Raw genomic sequence first — 19,271 nt, forward strand, 5'->3', positions numbered from 1 at the left:
AACAGTAGGGAAAGCACTGTGTTTGTATGAAGGAGGTAGGGATATTGCAGTTACAGCTTTGTCTCCTTTCTTGTTCTAATTCTCTGAAAGGTAATGCTTTTCTGTGATTCTTCAGACGGCAAGACGACTTTCCTCTTTGTTTCACGTTCTTAAGTTGCCTTTCACTATTACTTCTGTTACTTGGTTTTTAATGTTTGTCAAATCTTGCCCGGACAACTTGGTTAAATGTTTCTGGTTTTCTGCTCTTTTTGTTGAAATTTCAAGTCTCCCAAAGTGAGTTTACCAAGTGGCAAAAGAATCAAATATAAAAACTTGTCCAATGGTCGGAAGAAAATATCGGTTAATTCTCAGACATACAACAAACATCTCAATAGTGCAAGCTATTGACAGAGGGTTCACCTCTTTCACAATAACCAGTGCGTTAAAGGAGAAAGCTGCTTTCTTAGTTTCATCAGTACAAACAGTTTGAGTAAGCAGGAGATAAGGGAATAGGGGGAAGTCTTTTGCACTCTGGGAGTGATAGGATTAGATTATTTCCATGTAAAATGCAATTATTTTTTTTTATATGCACATTTGGAAAAAGATTAATTCTGTCCAAATCATGTTAGTAGAGAAGCAATTGTACCTTGCAAGCAACTTTGTGCTAGTAATTCTTCTTTTAAATCAAAGCATAGCATCAGATTACTTGAACTGCTTTCTGTCTAAGGTGACCTCTGCCCCTTGTTGAAGAGTGCTGTTTATCAAATAGAATTGGTGGATTTCTAAACTTGGTTGATGTTGCTTGGCAAGCTTCAGTTGATCTGTAGTAATGGATTAGTTCCAACAGAAAATCATGTAGTTCAAGTACAGGTGTGAAATAATTTGCTTTCATTGGAGAACAAAGTTTTTTAGGATTGTGTTCTTCCTTGTTTCAGCTCTGGTAATGATGCTAGGTTATGTCCCTTGTCTAAATTAAATTTTTTTTTTTTTTAATTCTTCCTTCCCTGTGCAATGGAGATATTTTTGCTGCCTCATCAACTTTCAGTGAATAAGTACGTTATTGTAGTACTGTTGTGACTGTAGAGTTTCCTTACACTCCTTTGTGTCTTTCTTCGTAGGGCTTAACTTTCTTGTCTTTGCTTAGTAATTCTGACCCCGTCCTGGGGTTTTGTGTGTTTGGGGGGGGGGGATTTTTTTTTTTAATTTCTTTTTATTTATTGGTGGGGTTTTTGCATAGCCTGTCATTTTATTTAATCTCTGTTTGCTCATTTCATGTCTTATGTCTTCCCCCACCCCTTTTTAGCCTTTTCTCATGCTGCCTTTAATTATACGTAAATATTCTCAAAACTTGCTTATGTTTCTTGTATTATTGGCTGTTCGGTCAGGTGCTGTCTGCTTTTCTGTTTGATTTCTGTAAAACTGAGTATCTTCAAACATTGAAGTGTCTTCCATACGTGTTTCTCTGTTATGTTTCTAACTTTTTACTTAAATTGCAAGGTCAGGGACTGCATTCTGGTACAACATTATGGTGTTAAACATTTTTTCATACCTTAAAGCACAGTTATTAGCATATATTGAATTTAGGACATAGTATCATGTATTTAAGTAATGTACAAAGACTGAGCTGTTGGACTCTGTGTTGGCTTCTATGCTTTCATCTGTTGCTTGACTATTAAATAAAGGTGCTTTTTAAAAAAAATTTAAATTGTTGAGGTAAACTACCAGCATTTACATTGGTCCTGGGAGAATTTGAGGTGTGTGGTTCTGCTATGATATATGTATCTATACAAGCTATAGTTCTGAAGTGTGCTGCGATTGCTTCTTTTCAGCCATTCATTACTGCCTTTGGTGACTTTTTTTCCCTTGGTAGGTGCTTTTTTAATAAAATCAGTTTCTTCCTGTAATTTTCTGTATGTCAGAGCAAAACCTTCAGGTTAATATAAGGGAAGGATGGTGCAGGGAGCTGGTGGGAGGGAGACAGAGGACTCTCTATTTAAGAAAACATGCCAGCTTAGGATTATTTGGAGTATCTTTGAAACCACAGGCTTGTTAGCCCAGGGGAGCTGTCTTTGTACAGGTGTATTTAAACAGGATGACCCAGATACTGTGGTGAAAGATGTTTTAGATATACATAAAAAAGTGTATATAATTTCAAAGTTGTGATTCTCTAGAATGAAAGTACACTGAACCAAACCATTTTAGGATCAACTAATTTTTTGAAGTTTTGTTTCTGAAGATACTTGTACAGATCATACAGTGTTTGCAGGAATTTTTTTTATTTGAGTGGCTATAAAAAAGCTCTCAAAAAGTTTCTAATACAAATTCACAAGTTAGTGTAGTGGACAGGAGAAGCATGGTTTAGAAGGCGTTAAGTGTGCATTTAGAAAAGGCTGATTATGTACAATGCTGAGTGGGAAGAGCAAGTATTTATAAACAAGCCTGCTCAGAAGAAAGTATGAATAGTATTTTCTCCATGGAATTTCTTCTATTTCATTTCTTTACAGAGCTTAAAGTATTTGTCAGTCATTTTCCAGTGTATAAAACTTAATTAAGTTGTACATAAATCTGTATAGAGGAGTTTTCTTGCACTTCTGTTTGGCTCTTGATTTAACTACAGAAGGTATTGACCAAACTTTGCTCATTTTCAGTGTCTCCCATTTTGTAACAAAGCAGCTAAAATAGAGGTCTTGCATCCTAATGCTAGAGTTGTTCTCAGGGAGCTTGTGATACATGTGGAAGACACTTCTTTTCTTGAAAACAGATATTTGCCATTTGTTTATCTCTTCTCACTACTATTGTCTGGCTTTCTAAGTGACTGGTCTTTCAGTGTATGCTGATAACTTAAAATTTCTAGTGGTGTAGATATAGATTGCTTTGATAATTAGGAGGATATGCCATTTTTAATCTTAAATTTTTGTGCTGTATTGGCTAACAGTTCAACCCACTGTTTCTGAACTAATTGGTTTTCTGTATGGATGAGATGCAAGTGAGTTTCAGGAGTTTAGCTGATACCAACTTCTGTATGTCATTTTCATAGACTGGTAAAACAGGAAAGGTAACTTTCCTCTTTCAACACTCAGTTTTAATCACTTCCACTGAAGTAAATGGAAATTAAGAAAATCTTGCTGTCCCTGCAGAAATGACTTTTTTTTTTTTTTTTTTTTTTTTGGCCAGAAGTGACTGCATTATTTTCACAAATTTTTTTTTCACATACACAGATACTTCTCAGTTTTGTACATTGATTTGAGTGTAGTCTTTCATAAACAGTTTAAAAACAGTCTTCAAACTTTGTGGTACATTGTCACAAGTGTAGGTAAGCTTCCTTAGCAGATATGCATAATTAAGGTTGCTTGAAGTAAGATTCTTTCATATAAACCCTTTATTAATCCACCTTGTGTATTGCGTTTCTTTTCTGAGGACTTGTTCAGAGTCAGCTTAAACTAGAGGCATAGTACACAGCTGTCTAGGAGGTAGGCTGTCAGTATCTGGTAACATGGTGGTAGATGCTGCTGTTGCTGATGAAGGGACCTGGCTTTGGGGGAAAAGGAAGCAATTGCAGTTCTGGGTGAAAGCAGAAGCAGAAACCTGCTTTCCAGAGCTGCTCCCTCTTGCTTTCGAAGTATTTTCTTCCTCCTGTAGGAATAGTCTGTAGTTCTGCCCCCTTCCTGGGAGGGTCTGGCAGACGCAGAATGATAAGTAGATGAGGTTAAGAAAGAGGGGAAGAGGTATTGCTCCTTTCTGGGTTGGTAGGAAAGGCAGGGAGGTGACTGCAGGATGGTGGGCAGAAGTTGGAGATTCTTCATCCTAGGATAATAATAGAAGAGTTGGGCCTAACAGAAACAAGTGACCTGCATTGTAGCCTCCAGAAACCTTCCTCCTTCTTCCTGCCTTCCAGGAATCCACTGTGGTGCCACTGCAGGACTGAATTTTGCCTACACAGTTCAAGAGTCTGGAGCTGACTCAGTCTTTTGTGGTGCAAATAATATTTCCTGTTGAGTGGCTGGAGTTCCCATGTAACTTACTGGTACTGGAATAAAACTTCTCATCAGAAACCAGTTGCATAGGTTGAAAGTGCTTCAAGACCATCATCTAAATGGGAGCGTATTTTAATGTTTAACTTACAACACTGAGGTCAGGAGATTATGCTCTAGAAGCACGAGACACCTCTGTGACTTCGAAGGAGTTGCTTATGGTACGAACTGCAGTTACATCTATGATTGCAACATGTATGTACCCCTTGCTTTTAACCAGTTAGCTTTCATGGTGCTAGTAGTCCAGCCACAGCAGCAGGGAATTCAGCAGTGTTGAAAAAAACAGCTTGAGAAAGAGAGTAAATGTCTAAACAGCAAGCCTGTCCTGAGCTCCTGCTGCTGTGGTTACACTGCTTCTAGCAACAGCTTGTTTAGTTGATTTAAAGCTGGTGTTGCCATATCTGGGTTAGCTGTAGTTGGGCTTGTGACTGCAGGATGAGTTTATCCTTAAACTCTGCTCCTGTTTGTAAGCTGGACTGTGTCACCTGGTTGGCAGTCATTTATTAAGTGTTTCGAAATACAGGATGAAAGATGCTTTTTATGTCAGTATTGCAGTGTATTGCAGTGTATTGCAGATGCAAGTTCTCAGCCGTTTTATAACAGAAGAAATACTAATTAAAAATACTTGGGTTTAAAACAAGTGACAGTTTTCTAGACTTCTGTATAGGGGCAAAATGTTACTTACTTTGTTTTGTGTAGCTTCAGCATTGTAAAGAGGAGCTGGTGGGTACTGCTTTCAGGCAGTAGATTCCATTTTAAACTTTGTATGTTGGTTTATTTCAGCAACACTGATGGGTTAATAGTCTGTGAAAAGATAAGTGTTACTATTTAGCAAGAAATAAATAAGAAAACAAAGAACAGCTCAAGTTTTATAGTGTGAAAAAATATCTAAATGGGGTTTTCAAAGAATGTTTAGAATAATAGTGGAATCCCCTTTCATGAGGCAAGTAAAGCTCTTGGGATGCTCTGTAGGGAGTAATTCCACTCTGGCATGAGGTTATTTACTAGGAGTTTTCTGTCTGTGTTTTGTGATGTGCTTATGTAATAAATCACAGATTTAAGAAAGCTTTGGTCTCAGGGTGGTAGCACTGCAGAGTCAGATAGCTTTTTAATTTAACATTTGTAGTAGTAATGCCTAATATTGTACACTGGAAGCATAGTATTCTGCTTTGGCTGTATAATGCTAATTGGAGCAATAATCCAGTGAGACTCAATGATGATGTTTAATCTATCCATGCCATTCCCTTTTGGGACCTGTTTCTTCTTTCTTTCTATTTTTGTTTCTGGTTTTACTGTTATTCACTAAGTCCTGCGTTCCCCTCTGTTGTGAGGTGCTTAATGGTTTCTTGTGAAGGAAAAGGGAGGTTTGCTTTCCTCTTCGGATTTCCCTCCATTCTTGCGAATTTATCACTCCTAATAAAAGATGGGGGTTTTGTGTTTGAATCTCTGTAGGTAAACCTGAGCTAAGTTTTTCCCCTTTTCATCTCATAATTAATTCTTTGAGACCAAGGAGAAAATTAAGGCAAAGATAACAGGGCCCTGTTTTTCTGGTGAAAGTAGGCTAATATGACTTCATTGGCCTGTGGTTTTGTATTTGGTAGTACCGGTGCTTGAGAATAGCATGCAGGACACAAAACGTCGCTCTGCTGGGGAGTCACCACACGTAGTTCACAGCAGAAATAGTTGTAGCAGCCCGACAGAAGGTCAGATGTTAGGTGGGGTTGAAAATAGTCAGGGCTGTTTCAGCTAGCACTGCTGCCAAAGACAGCCTGTAGAAATACAACCTTTGGCTAAATAGTATTTTTTTCAGCAGGACCTGAAGGGCTGTCCAGGGGTTCAGATTTTATGCTTGTTTGATTTGAGCCTGTTCATTCCAGATTGCGTATGTTATAGATAAATGTCAAAGATAGTTTTCTCTCTTTCTTTATTGTTGGTTTGTTATTCCCCATTTCTTCTTTTTCTCCACTAGCATCTCCATCGCGTAGCTGTGAAAGCTCCTGCATCAGCGTTAATAGAATAAAATTGATAGTAACTGAACTAAATCAGTTGCTTTCCAGTTGCTCCCTACTCTGCTAAGAAACGCACTAGCCGGAGGAGGCCCAGAACTTCTGTGACTGTTATGTGGGGCGATTGGTGTAGAAGAGCTTTCTCAGCAGTTTCCCACCTTGTCCGTTGTATGCAGTGTGAGAGACCTGTTTTCTTGAAAATTTCAATATATAGAATTCTATAAATGATAAAACTTTTAAGTTGTAAGGCAGAAGGTAATTTGGAAAGATCTTAATAGACTATTTATTGTTGTGGGAATGTTTTTCAGGAGTCAAAGTTGTTTTGCTCAAATACTCATCAGCAAGTGCTAACTGTGATACAAAAGAGATTTGCCATGCAGAGAAAAAGAGGTACTATTAAATGCTTTTAAGGTGCATGGATACTGAGCAGTTAGTACAGAAGGCCTTTCAGTAAGATTTTGTAACGGAAGCAGATAATGCTGTGTACAATTGCTGTATGGTTTCCAGACTTGAAACATTTCTTTTGTTTGGTTGGTTTTTTGGTTTTTCCCTCCTCCTCTTATGAGCTCAGTGAAAACTTCAGGCAGCATGTAGGCTCACTGGTAAATTGTATAGAATGCATGCATATTTCACATTTAGGTTTGAATTGTAAGTGGATATTGGCTCTTTAAGGAAATGGCTTACCCTGTTGTTAATGACAATTGACTTGTGTAATATTGTTCTACTGTAATTATTTAAATAGTTGCCATGGTTTAAATTCAGGAAGAAAAATAATACCATGTTACTTGCCTCATTTATCTTAGGACTGGCATACCAGCATGAATGTTGTTTTGCAGACATAAAGTTACGCTGTTTTTCTGTGGTTTTAGGACTGACCTGCATATGTCCTAATTCTTGTGTTTTATGCAGGGTTCAGTGGTCTCAGTTTAAAGGCTATTTTATTTTCAAACTGGAGAAAGTAATGGATGATTTCAGAACCTCAGCTCCTGAACCAAGAGGGCCCCCCAATCCAAATGTGGAATATATTCCCTTTGAAGAGATGAAAGAAAGAATCCTGAAAATTGTCACTGGATTTAATGGGTATGTATCATTTGTTTTCTAAAATCAGGATAACAAAAATATTTTCCCAATTTTTAACTTAGTAGTTTGTACAATCTATCTGTGACTGTTCGTTTTGCTTCCTCAAATAGATGAGCAGAAGCAAATACATACCTTGGAAATACATTAGAGTAGTCTCAGAAGTTTCACTTTATTATTCTGTCTTTGAATGAAAATTATGACATCCTGTGATATGTCAGTCACTTCAGTTTTTTCAATATGTAGTTAGTTTTTAAGTAATACAATTCAATGAATCATGGTATTACTATGTGCGTTTACTGTCTATTTTACCTGTTAAAAGTCAGTTTTCTTTCAATATATTTTGAAATACCTAATTGAAAGAAGTCTTTTGGTGTTCAGTTCTTAATTACTTTGTGGCAGTTCAGTAGCTTTTGAAGAAGTAATGCTGTGATAAAAATGGTGTGACCAGGAGGCAAGGTATACCTGGTTTTGAATTGTTAAATGGTGCCAGAATCAAATTTATAGATTGAATGATACTTACTAATTGAGAGACTTGGGGTATTCGATCTATTGCTGACAGTGTCTTAGAGTAAAGTGTGTACCCTTTGCTGGTTTCATAATTATGGAAGTTTTGTTTTGTTTTAAAATAAAGCTCCTGAAATTTTTTTTTTGTCTGTTATTTGGTGTGTCTTTTTTAATAGCTGATGTAGTATTTTTCTTGTTTCTAAACTGGATTACGTACTTACCGTAAGCTGAGTCATCCTGCTTGTGGGTCTCAAGGCTTCCTTAAGGAGAGACTTTTTCAGCAATTTTCTCAGCTTGTCAGTAAATGGGCATACTATAAAGCTTGCCTCCCTGTTACCCTGAAATTTCAGATGTGGAGGTGCTACTAACATGTCCATATTTTGATGCTAGGTTAATAATTTTTACTGTCATTGTTCCATACTACTTAATTTATTTGAAGTTTAGGTGTCTCTTAAAAGTCAGATCTCATCTTCCCCCTCCAAATTGCTCTCATGTAGGATACTTCTAAGAATGTGAAATTCAGCTGGTTCTCAGCCACCCAATACTTATACTGGGCTACTTCACTGAAGGAATTTAAAAACAAACCTGTCCTTTATGCCCGAGCGTGCCTCTGTTTCGCCTCCCCCAGCTTTTTGTTAATGTTTCACTGCCCACAAAATTTGTAATGTTCTCGCACGGAGACAGCTAATGAATGGGCTGCTGTTATCTTCTGTTGTTTCAAAGTGTACTAAACAAGTCGCTGGGTGACCAAGTCTGGAGCTTACTCTGTGGCTGTGCTATTTTGATCTATTGCTCTAACACTTAAGAGTGCTCAACTTCCTCATGCTTTGAAGTGAACCACACAGTCTTTGAGGAAGCAAACTGCATGTTAGTTACCTTAAAGAAAATAATACAACAGGATGTTTCAGAATCTGGGATTGTAGAGTAGTTCATTTAGTAAATCCTACAATTCCTACAGTGAGGATATGATTGGGAAAGCTGAATCATGTGGAGAAGCATCCAAAAAGTAACAGCAGCAGGTTTGGGTTTGTGCGATTGGGTATATTCAGACTTCTTAGAGTTGCGGATGTCGTTTCAGGGTGCCATAGTGGAGAAGGAAGCTACTTGATGTCACTTTATTATTAGGATGTTTTTACTGGTGTTTGTTTAAAAGAATGTGGCAATGAGGTGGTTAAAACTAGCTAATTTTTTTAAACTTTTTCTTTTTAAAGTCAAGTAACAAATTAAGAATGACCCCTGTTTTGGGGTCTTTCTAGATGTAGTGTCTTTTAAAGAGAGCACAAACTGGCTGTTTTAACCTTACTGTATCTTACTTGACATTGTGTAATATGCTTGCAGAGCCAGATTCTCATGCTATACTTTAGAATTGCTTTGGAGTAGGAACTTCTTATAAAGGCTTGCCATTTTCTTTATCCTTTGCTAGTGAAGCAGAAAGTTCCAAGGTAAGTTACTGGGGATCTCTGATGACAGAGGAGTCTTCACAGCATGAATAAAATAGCTATAATCATAATCCAAATTTTCATTTATGTGTCTTTTTTGCTACAATTTAATATAGCTGTTGTAAGTAATTTTCCCAGATCACTTTTGAATCCTGTCCATATGATGAATTTTTGGTTTGTAATTCATTCTGAGCCGTAGCGCTAGGAAGTGCAGTTTTGAGTGTGTTTGTATACAATTTTAAGTGGTTAGTTTACATAGGCAGATTAGGACTATTCATGCAGCTCATGTACTGAACTAATTAAATTTCTAAGCATTTAAGGTCAATTCTCATACTGCTCACAAACTTTTACATTGGTGTTCCTGTACAGATTTACACCAATTTCAATTACTTCTATTTTAAAATCACATTGTTAAACTATTTTAAAATAATAGTTTTACCGAAAAGAATTCATGAGGTGAAGTTAACTTCGGGTTTTGCCAGCTAAAAACATTTACAAATGTTAAACAAATTACATGCAAAGGAGGAGATAGTGTGACACTTGGTGCCATCTGCTGCTCAATAAACGAAGTTCAGTTTACTGTGGAAAATTTTGGAGGGAAATGAACTGGTTTTGGCTTTTGGTTAAACTTTTTATAACTGAGAGTAAAATAGGAGGGCAGCTTTTACTTCTGGAGTTAGTTGCAGGCTGCACACTGTCTTGAGTATGCTTATTCCCCAAGTAGCCAGAACTGTATTGATGTTCACAAAATACTTCATGCCTTAGTACTCCAGGTACTAAGTACCAGGTGTCCAGTTAGGTACAGCTAAATACAAATTAGCCAGGCAGTGATTCTCCAGGATGTCTTACTGATTTGGCTGATGAAAAAGAATTTAAAATTTCTGTGTATTTTTGTTTCTGTGAAATGAATTGATTTTGAATGGACAGTCTAGGCTATTAAAAAAATTACAAAGTCTCTTTAGTTATGGACTTTTCAACCCCAAACCAAAACAGCCATCAATGAGAAGTGATAGACACAATTAGTGCTGTAGTTATGTGGAAAAGTTAACAGATAAAGTAAATTGTTTGTGACTGAGTCAGAGTTGGGAACTTCCTTAAAAGAGAGCATTACGCAGGAGCTGAACATGAAGAATGTGGGTGTCAGAAAGATTACTCGTTGACCAAAAGCTGCTGAACAGCAGCACTATTTGATTGATACTAAGGAAGCTTTAGGGAAATTAATGACAGAACCATTGTCAAGCTTAAGAGCCTTCATGTAATAAACTGAATTAAAAGGAACACTTGTTCCTGGTTTATTCTGGTCTGTACTTAGCAAATTTTGGGGATGGGGGCGGAGATACTTCTGGGTCAAAATAGGGAGGTGAAATGTATTTTGCCTGCCTGCCAAAATATTTGGTTTCTGCCATTTTACTTGCTTTTAAGCAATAACATATCAAAACAAATGTTTTAGAAGTACTGTCATCTTAGAGTATTACTTTTTGCAAGCATTTAATATATTTAGTGCTTTATCAGCTGTATGCTAACTCTCCACAGCTGATTGATGGAGATTAACTTCACCATCTTTCTATTCTTAGAAGTCAAGTAAAGATAAGTTGGTATGGTGTAATTCAGGGTGAATAGCAAGGGAAGGCAATAACTAGTACGGTAAATGTGATATATACCTTCTGTGTTTTTTCACGTAGCTGTGTTGGAACTAGGGCTAAGGGTGGTTGCATTGTAGCCTACATCCTTATGGTTTTCCAGCTGAGGATTATAACTTCCTAGTAACGTCATATACAGGCAGTTCTGAAAAACATAATTAAATTGTTGATACTTGGTCACTCTCTGATTACTGCTTGCTTTTAGTTAAAGTGAAGTGTCATGTAGTATGATTAATCATAGCTATGCTGACCTGTTTGCACTGAACTAGTGGTGGATCTGTGCATCTTTAAAATGTGGCTTTTTAGCTAATGAGCTAAGCTTGAGATACATACTGCGTTAGCTAATGAAATAGGCTTAAGATACTGTGTACTGAGTTCCTCAGAAAATAAGTTGAATTTTTACAAAAACTTAGAGTATAGGGGTATATGCACACACACGTATGTAAGTCTGTATTGATACTGCTCTGCATTTGGTGTATCAGTTGTATTCCCAATCAAGAAATGGTTCTTAAGTATTGTATTGTATCAAATATTCTTCTTAGACGAATTTTTGAAATGTTCATGGCTTCAATTTCAAATAGTTAACTGTAAAAATGCATGGTTCTTTATTATTTTATTGAAATAACTTTTAAAGTATTTTACTATTTTGTCAGAAGTCATAGAAGTTTGTTAAAATATGATGCTGAATTTGCAATGAAAGTGTATGACATCTCAGGTAACTGGCAAATGTATGTAAAGTGTTGCTTGTCTGAAAGGTCAGTTTCTCATTTAAGTAGGGATGAAACTGAGTGCAGAATTATCAGAAAACAGAATGTGTGAATGTGATGCTTATGGATTTATATATCTTACTCTGAATTTAATTATTTTTACTGAGCTGTTCCTTGATAGATAAATATGCTATCCAGCTGTGGCAAAATAGAGTATTTGTAACAGCTAAAGTATAATGGTTCTACTAATTCCAACATTTAATGCTTTTTCTGTAAATGTATTTTGTAAAACATGAAATAAACTACAAGTTGAGAATTTTTTAGCTCTAATGTGTATGACTCAAATTTGTTTTGAATCGCTTACCATTTCTGTTCTATATATTTGAATAATAAATACAGTCTTAAACTATTTTACTGTTGATGATCTGATTTCCTTTTCATTGTTTTAATGAATTGTTTGAGTTGTGGGATGATGTATTTAGGATTCTACTTAAGAGTTTTGTGGTGGTGAGCGCAAAAAGAGAGTGCTTTGTTACCTCAGTGTATGAGATAGGGAAAAATAAGGCCTTGAGTTACTACCCTACATTGCTAATGGTAACAAATTTCAATACTGTTTTCTTCCTATCTTCTCAGTAATGGGGAGAAAACAATAATGTTGTTGCTTCCTAACAGTCATACTCATTAAAATAAAATTAATTTGTTATAAATCTATTTCATTGCAGCATCCCGTTCACTATTCAGCGACTCTGTGAGTTGCTGACAGATCCTAGGAGGAATTACACAGGAACAGACAAATTTCTAAGAGGTGTGGAAAAGGTATGTATTTTTCTGAGAGAGAACACAGCTAAACAGTCACAACTACCACTTAAATAACTTCTGAATTACTCTCAAAGGTCTGTTGATTTCATTATGGCTCATAGCCATAGTATAGCTAATAGCCACTCTTAAGTGTATGAGTTTGTTTCTTACCTTTTAACATCAAAAAGCAGCTTTATTAAGGTGTAAAAATAAATCTCAGGGCTGTAACTGTTGCGTTTCCTAATCACTGTTCAGTACTCAACCTGTAGTTTGTGGAGGGTGTAATGTCACTTTGTATATTGAGTCCTAGCTAGAAATAATCACATAATCAGCTGAAATAATTCAGAGTTTTTTGATCGGGCATTTCCTTCCACATTTGGGTTCAGATTAGACCCAGTAGGTGAAGGAGAGGCCCCTTCACCCCAGTGTCTTTTGTTTCAGTATTTAAATCCTCTTGTGTAGATGTCATTTAATGCTATTTTATAGCTTGTGTCAGAATGTGGGATCTTGCAAGAGTAGATAAGACTTTCAGGATGTGGTTCCACATAGGATTTTCTTGATGGCAAAATTGGCTTGAGGTTCCTACTTAAACTCTTCAGTCAAAGAAAGGTTAACTTGCAGATGGATTGGTTTTCGCTGTTCTAGTGGATGCAGTCAGGTGTGTTCTTGCAAGTTAAGATGGGAAGGAGATGGTCAGGAATAAATGATGAGACAGAGATTTCACAAAGCAGTTTCTTAGCCAACAACGAGAGCTGTGAAACCATGCCTCAGGGTTTTATGGAGAACTGCCATCAAAGTTCATCTGGGTTAATTTAGGTGGTCCTGTGACAACCGCCCCGTATAATTGGGCAAGTACTGATTTAAAGAGAAACTTAACTAATTTTTAAGCTAGGTTTTTAGATGTTAAAATTGATTTAGTTGCAGTGCCATTCAAGAGGGAGAGGCGGCTAAGCAAAACGTACTGAATTAAATCATTATTTCTGCCCTTTTTTTATGTGGGGCCAAAATAATTTAACATTTGAAATATGGCTGTGCCAAAAATAGCTAATAGCGCTTACGCACTTTTGAATGCAGGACTTGCGTACGAACAGAGCCTTTCTCCAGCAATTCAGAAGTTTTTCAGCATTTTGGAATACTTTGCTTTCTAGAGATACTTCAGTTAGAAATTACAAGCACTTGGGCCTGAGGCTTAATGTGCTGGTCTTGTTATGACACCAACCCAATTACGAAAATACTGACTTTCAGCGTAACGATGGCCTGACCTTGGAAAGAGGGAGCAGAGATACTTTTTACGTATCTGTCATCTGTTGGTAGCTTTCAACCCAGTTTTCGGTATAGATACTTTTAACAGCTATGACCTGTAACTCTTAAGTTTTGGGGTGTTGTCAACAGCCGAAGCTTCTGTTTCTGAACTCTTAATATCTTGTTTGTTTATTACAGAATGTCATGGTTGTCAGCTGTGTATATCCATCTTCAGAGTAAGTATAATCTTCTTTTTCTTGAAACTTTAAGCTTGTGTTAGTAGAGGGGAGAATGTGCGCATGTGTGTCTAATACATTTCTCTTGCTGGCAGTAGTTGTATCCAAAAAACAGCCATGCAGGGTTCAGTTTTCATTATCAATAGTTAAGTCAACAGTAGCGATAGTGGTCTGCAAGTGTTACATGTAATACTTTGGAAATGAACAAACAGCTTTGGAATCAGATATACGGTACAGTTCAGTGCAATCCCCGAACACTAAGCTGTTACTTTACACCCGTAGCTGGTGGTGGAAAAAAATGTATGCCCATATCTGAGCCTAGTGTAATGTATAGGTAGAGAACTCCTTGAGGAGTGACGGTGGGAGGCTGTTTAAGTTGGGGGGGAATTCTGTGCAAACAAGCTTAAAGTAATTTAAAGTTCCTTTATTCATAACTTGTTTTGTTTTGGTTTTTTGTTAGGAAAAATAATTCCAATAGTTTAAATCGGATGAATGGTGTTATGTTCCCAGGAAATTCGCCAGGGTACTCTGACAGGTAAGTTTAGTTTCGGGAGTTAACTTTTTCTGGATAAAAGCAAGGTAGTTCTGGAACTAGCTGATTCAGATCCCTTATCATTACCTATTCTGATCCCAAATAGGTAGCCTCAAAAATGGGGTGCGACATGGAATACTGGGGGAAGGAGGGTAGAGGAGGCATGAACATACACACTACATGCTCTATTTTCTGATCTTTTTGCAACCTCATTGTTTAGAAATTTTTTCTTGTTGTTTAAAGTCTTTATCATAGTTTGCATGTTGTAGGCAAGGAATTTTTTTACTCAATATGAAATAGCAAAGTACCTGATCTTTTTTGTTTTGTTTTGGTGATTCTTTTAAAACAAGGTTATAGCTGCTTTCTGCCTATTAGGAACAAATTACTTAAAAGGATGGGTTAATTTTTTTATTATTATTTTTAAAGATCTAATGTAAATGGTCCTGGAACTCCCAGACCAGTAAATCGACCGAAGGTTTCTTTGTCAACTCCTATGACAACAAACGGTTTGCCAGACAGCACGGAACATAAAGAATCAAGCTTGCAGCAAACAGAAGATAAAAAACACAGGTTTGTGAGGAGTAATGTATTTTGAGTTTTTATTATTCTCAGATTTTTTTCCACTTAGATATTTAAAATATTTTAAGAGAATGGCCATCTAAGGTGTGCATAATTAAGTCTTAACATACGAATATCTGCAGCAGGATTTGATGTGTACTTACTACTGTTTGGGCTCTCTAGATAACCATTAGCTCAAGTTTCTGCAGTTGTAGTAACACATCTCGTAAGTTTATGGGATGTATAGTAAAAATGAAGAGTGAATAACGGAGTTCAGAAATCCACAGTTACCGTATTTGTGTCAGGATGTTAAACTATAACCAGATACGATATTTTGTAAACGTTTGCCACTGATTCTAGCAGTAGGCAGCTGTCTGTAGTTTGGACCCACCGGAGCATCGTGACCACTCTGCATTTTCTTTGACAATCTGGTGAAGGAGGAGTGATGGCTTTGAGGTTTTGTTATGTAATAAGTGAAGTGAGTTCTACTGTTACCTCTTGAGGTGTTTAACTCAAAGTAGCTGCTACTTTTTTTTTTTTTTTAAAGTGTGACAAGATACAGAATGTTTTTCTTCAGGAAAAACTACAGCTGCTTTTGTTGTTTACAGTGAATCACCAGCATCTGAATCAGAAGGTGCTCAGAGCAGCCCGGTAAAAAATAAGCACTCTGAAGATGATCCTGCAGAAGCAGAAGGACATGAGGTAAAAAGACTTAAATTTGACAAGGAAGGGGAAGCCAGAGATGCACCTAACCAAACTGCCTCCAGTGAAGTTTCTTTAGGCGTGGGGGAAGAGACAGAAACATCCTCTACATCTCAGGATAAAGATGCTACTTGTGCCAGACAGCACTGTACAGAGGAAGAGGAGGAAGGTATTTCAGATATTATTGTCTTTGCTCTGTGCATTTTCCAAGGAGTTGGGATTTTCTTTGCTGGAGGCCAATGCTGTTGGGATTGCTGAATGTCTCCAGCTGTGCAGAAAGATGAACTGCTTGTTCATACTTCAACTTTGCATAATTTAGCAATTCTGTTATTTCCTTCTTTCTTTGTCCTACATCTCTATTTAAAAATTTATAAAATGGTACTTGAAATCTTCTTAGGCAGTAAATTACATGAGGGTGGTAATGATGCACCAAGAATTTGAGGATCCCTACTTTAGGGTATCATCAGATGTTCTCATCCCTTCTCCAGAAGGGGGATAGGTGATATCTATATCTGACTTTTTTTAGTCATATTTATAATGTATTTATAAATAAATTACTGAAATACGGATATGAAGTTATGTTCTTTCACTGAGGAGGCTGAGCAACAGTCTCTCCAGATCCTGTTAGAACAGTGAAAATCACCTCACTCTAAGGCAGGCCCTGTACCTAACTAAAAAAAGGTAACTGCAGTTAAAAGACTGATATATTTCTGTCTTCTGCTGAAGCTTAATTAAGTGAAGCCACCTGTTTAATAAAAAAAAAAAAGGACTTTATTTTATGGTATATTAGGATAGTTTGGCTATCATGATGAAGTTGGCTAATACTTTACATCTTCTAATAAAACTGGGGATTGTCAGTTTTTCCTGTCCTTGGCTGTGTTGTAGAAGTATTGCTCAGTGTAGCTGGGAATGGAAAGTAGCAGGATTAAGGTATGTTTAAAAATGCCTTAGTAATACTGTACTTTCACCATTTCTAGAGTCCTTCATGTCTCCCAGAAATGTTGGTCCAGACAGAAAAGATCAAGAAAAAGACACTGAATCCTCAACTGTGAATGAAGAGACCTCTGAGGAGAGCAATCAAATGGAGGAGTCTGATCAGTCTCAAGCAGAGAAGGATTTACACTCAGATGACAGTGAAGTTAGTGGATCTGCCAGTAGTGGAGCTGACTGCAGTGAAACTGAAGAGTTAGGGTCCTATGCTAGTGAAACTCCAGAAATTTCATCAGAGACCCCTATGGAAAACAGTGATGAAGCCACAGAAGTTGCCGATGAACCTATGGAGCAAGACTAATTTAAATACACTTAGATGCAGTATTTTCCATAAGGCTCCGGTTTTACACTGTATAAATAATTTTATGTAATAAAGTGGACCTTTAGTTTTACAAAAAGAAGCAGGTTGTAAAATAAACTTCTCCGTGGATTGAACCTTGAAAGAGTTGTACATGATAAGAACTGTGAATACCAGCTCCTTCAGGTCCTGCTTACCGCTGAACTTTCGTTTGGTCAAATCAGTGGTTTGTGTATAGTTTTTTTTATTTAGAATAAAAGTTTTTAAACTGGAAGGTAATTATAATTTTGACAACTTTTTTGGAGATTACCACACCTAGTTGTACGTAAGCAAGAAAGCTTTTTGTCTTGTCTTTTTCTGACAGCTATAGCAGTTACTTCATATTTTGGTTACAGTTTCAACATTTGACATGTGAAATATGGGGTTTCATGCTGGTTTCCAGATTTTTATTTGAATACACACTATGAAACCTTATGTTGTGTGTTTAAAATGTGTTACATTTCACACACACATATATGCACGCATGCACACATATGTGTACCCTCACTGTTCTAAGGGGGAAATCGTATATTTTTCTGTTTCTATAAAAGATAAATACAGCAAATACTTTTTCTATAGGAAAAGACTGAGTTCACCTCTCAAGGCACTTTGTTTTGCCTCTGGAAAACAAAACAAATGAAATCTGGCCCATATGAAACCCTGGAAATACTAACATTGTTGAAAACACCAGAGTAAACACATTCCAAGAGAACTGTTCAGATTACAACATTTTTGTATACTTCTGAGGTGCCTGAGTGAAAGGATTTCATTTATTTATGAGAAAATGTGCTTTATGTTGAGAACGTTGTAATCAAAACATTAGCTTAAACTTTTGTAGAAGAAATGTTTGACAATACGATAAGAAAATATCTTGGAAGAAATGAACAGGTACTTGCCTTTTCGAGTGCTTCTTGGAGCATTGTGAATATTGTAGAGAAGTCTCAAAATTATTCTAAGGTATGCAGATGGCATTGGTATGATCACACCACTGTATTGGAAGAATTAATATATGACCATAGTTATGTACCTGAGCTAAATGTACTAAAAGCTGTAGGGGTGCATAGAAATCACCATGATTTGTATAACATTTTGGAAGTGAACTAAATATTTTTGAACATGCTACTTTGACAGCCAGTGTTACATTTTTTTCAAACCAGCTCAAAGCACAAACTACTGCTTTAAACTCTTGATATTTTCCAGTTCCCATATTTAAAGACATTCAAGCTGCAACCTCCCAGTCACAATTACTGGCTGCCAAATTTATACCTGTTTCTTCAACTGTACCTTTTTGATATTTAGAATTTTTAAATTTCTGTAAAGTAGATTTTTGTAGATTGTAATGAGTGCTCACTGCCATTGTGAAACGGTATATAATTGTATAATTTCTGTGTGTAAACTGAATGCTTGGGCTTTCAATACAGTATTCATATAAAGCAATAAATATTAATGTTATGAAATACCTGAGTACATTTTTATCAGAATTGTCCCTCTTCGGTTTTAAGTTCACATACCTGAAGTACAAAAATGACGTCCAAAATGCATGCTAATAGTTTCTTGTACTACATGGTATACTTTGTATCGTTTTGGGGAAGTCTAGGTTTTGATTAATACCAGAATAATTTGGCTCAGTTGGAATATTTATGAAGTTATTTCTTGCTGATGTTACCTATCAGGTTCTAAGCAGACAGGATTCAGGGAGATGCTTGCCAAAAAAAAAAAATTAAAAAAAATCTTATTGATCGAGATCCCCTTACAGAAGGAAAATTGTACTTTGACTCATTTTCATTGTGCTTAAGGGTTGGATGTGTATTATAAAATTAAAGGACTGAACCAAAATGTTGAAATTAGGAAAGTTTAAAAATATAGTGACATCTTAACACTTCTTTGTTTGGGTTTTGTTTTTTTTTTAGTATTTTGCCAATGAGAACAAAATTTTAAAATTTCTAAGTTTAGAGATTTCTGAAATTTCTTTAGACTGTTTATTTGTGAAGATATTGTCAATAAACTTGTTCTTTAAGCACCTGTGACCTTTTGATATGTTTGTTTTAGCAGCACTAGTGCCACTACTGCAAAGACTTGTAGAAGAGGTTTTGAGGTATGGATCCATTTATATATCTGCAATTTTTTTTTTTTTTTTTGCAATGCCTAATAAAAATTGAAATCATGCTTTAACATCACAGTAAGCATCTTAATACTAAATATGTGCCTACATTTAAAGATTGCATTTACTAAATCAGAGAAGATTCCACCTTTCTTTTTAAATGTGGGTTTAAAAAAAACCAAAACAAACCTACTGCATTTCTAAGCAGCTGTATTTTGTCAGAGGCATTACACACCTCCAGATACACAGGCAGTTCCTTTTCCGTGCGCGTGGAGGTGTAGCACTGAATCTATTTTCATAGCTTGTATTTTTCTAAATCTGGATGCTTTAAATTTCATAATTACATACACCCCAGAGCATGTTTCTGTATACAGCCATTCAGACAGAAT

General features: G+C 36.4%; 1 protein-coding gene across 1 annotated transcript in view; it reads left to right on the plus strand.

Annotated features, from left to right (window-relative positions):
- PPP4R2 (protein phosphatase 4 regulatory subunit 2) overlaps nt 1-18,685 on the plus strand; it is a 32,861-nt gene extending 14,176 nt beyond the window's left edge. Inside the window, exons 3-9 of the mRNA XM_052777046.1 lie at nt 6,926-7,096; nt 12,109-12,202; nt 13,625-13,662; nt 14,123-14,197; nt 14,621-14,764; nt 15,361-15,623; nt 16,432-18,685. Coding sequence (XP_052633006.1) covers nt 6,926-7,096; nt 12,109-12,202; nt 13,625-13,662; nt 14,123-14,197; nt 14,621-14,764; nt 15,361-15,623; nt 16,432-16,745 — 1,099 coding nt within the window. The 3' untranslated portion in view covers nt 16,746-18,685. The remainder of the gene's footprint in view (nt 1-6,925; nt 7,097-12,108; nt 12,203-13,624; nt 13,663-14,122; nt 14,198-14,620; nt 14,765-15,360; nt 15,624-16,431) is intronic.
- Nucleotides 18,686-19,271: the final 586 nt, after the last annotated feature.

This window comes from Harpia harpyja, chromosome Z, assembly GCF_026419915.1.
Source record: "Harpia harpyja isolate bHarHar1 chromosome Z, bHarHar1 primary haplotype, whole genome shotgun sequence".
In the NCBI taxonomy this organism is placed as follows: domain Eukaryota; kingdom Metazoa; phylum Chordata; class Aves; order Accipitriformes; family Accipitridae; genus Harpia; species Harpia harpyja.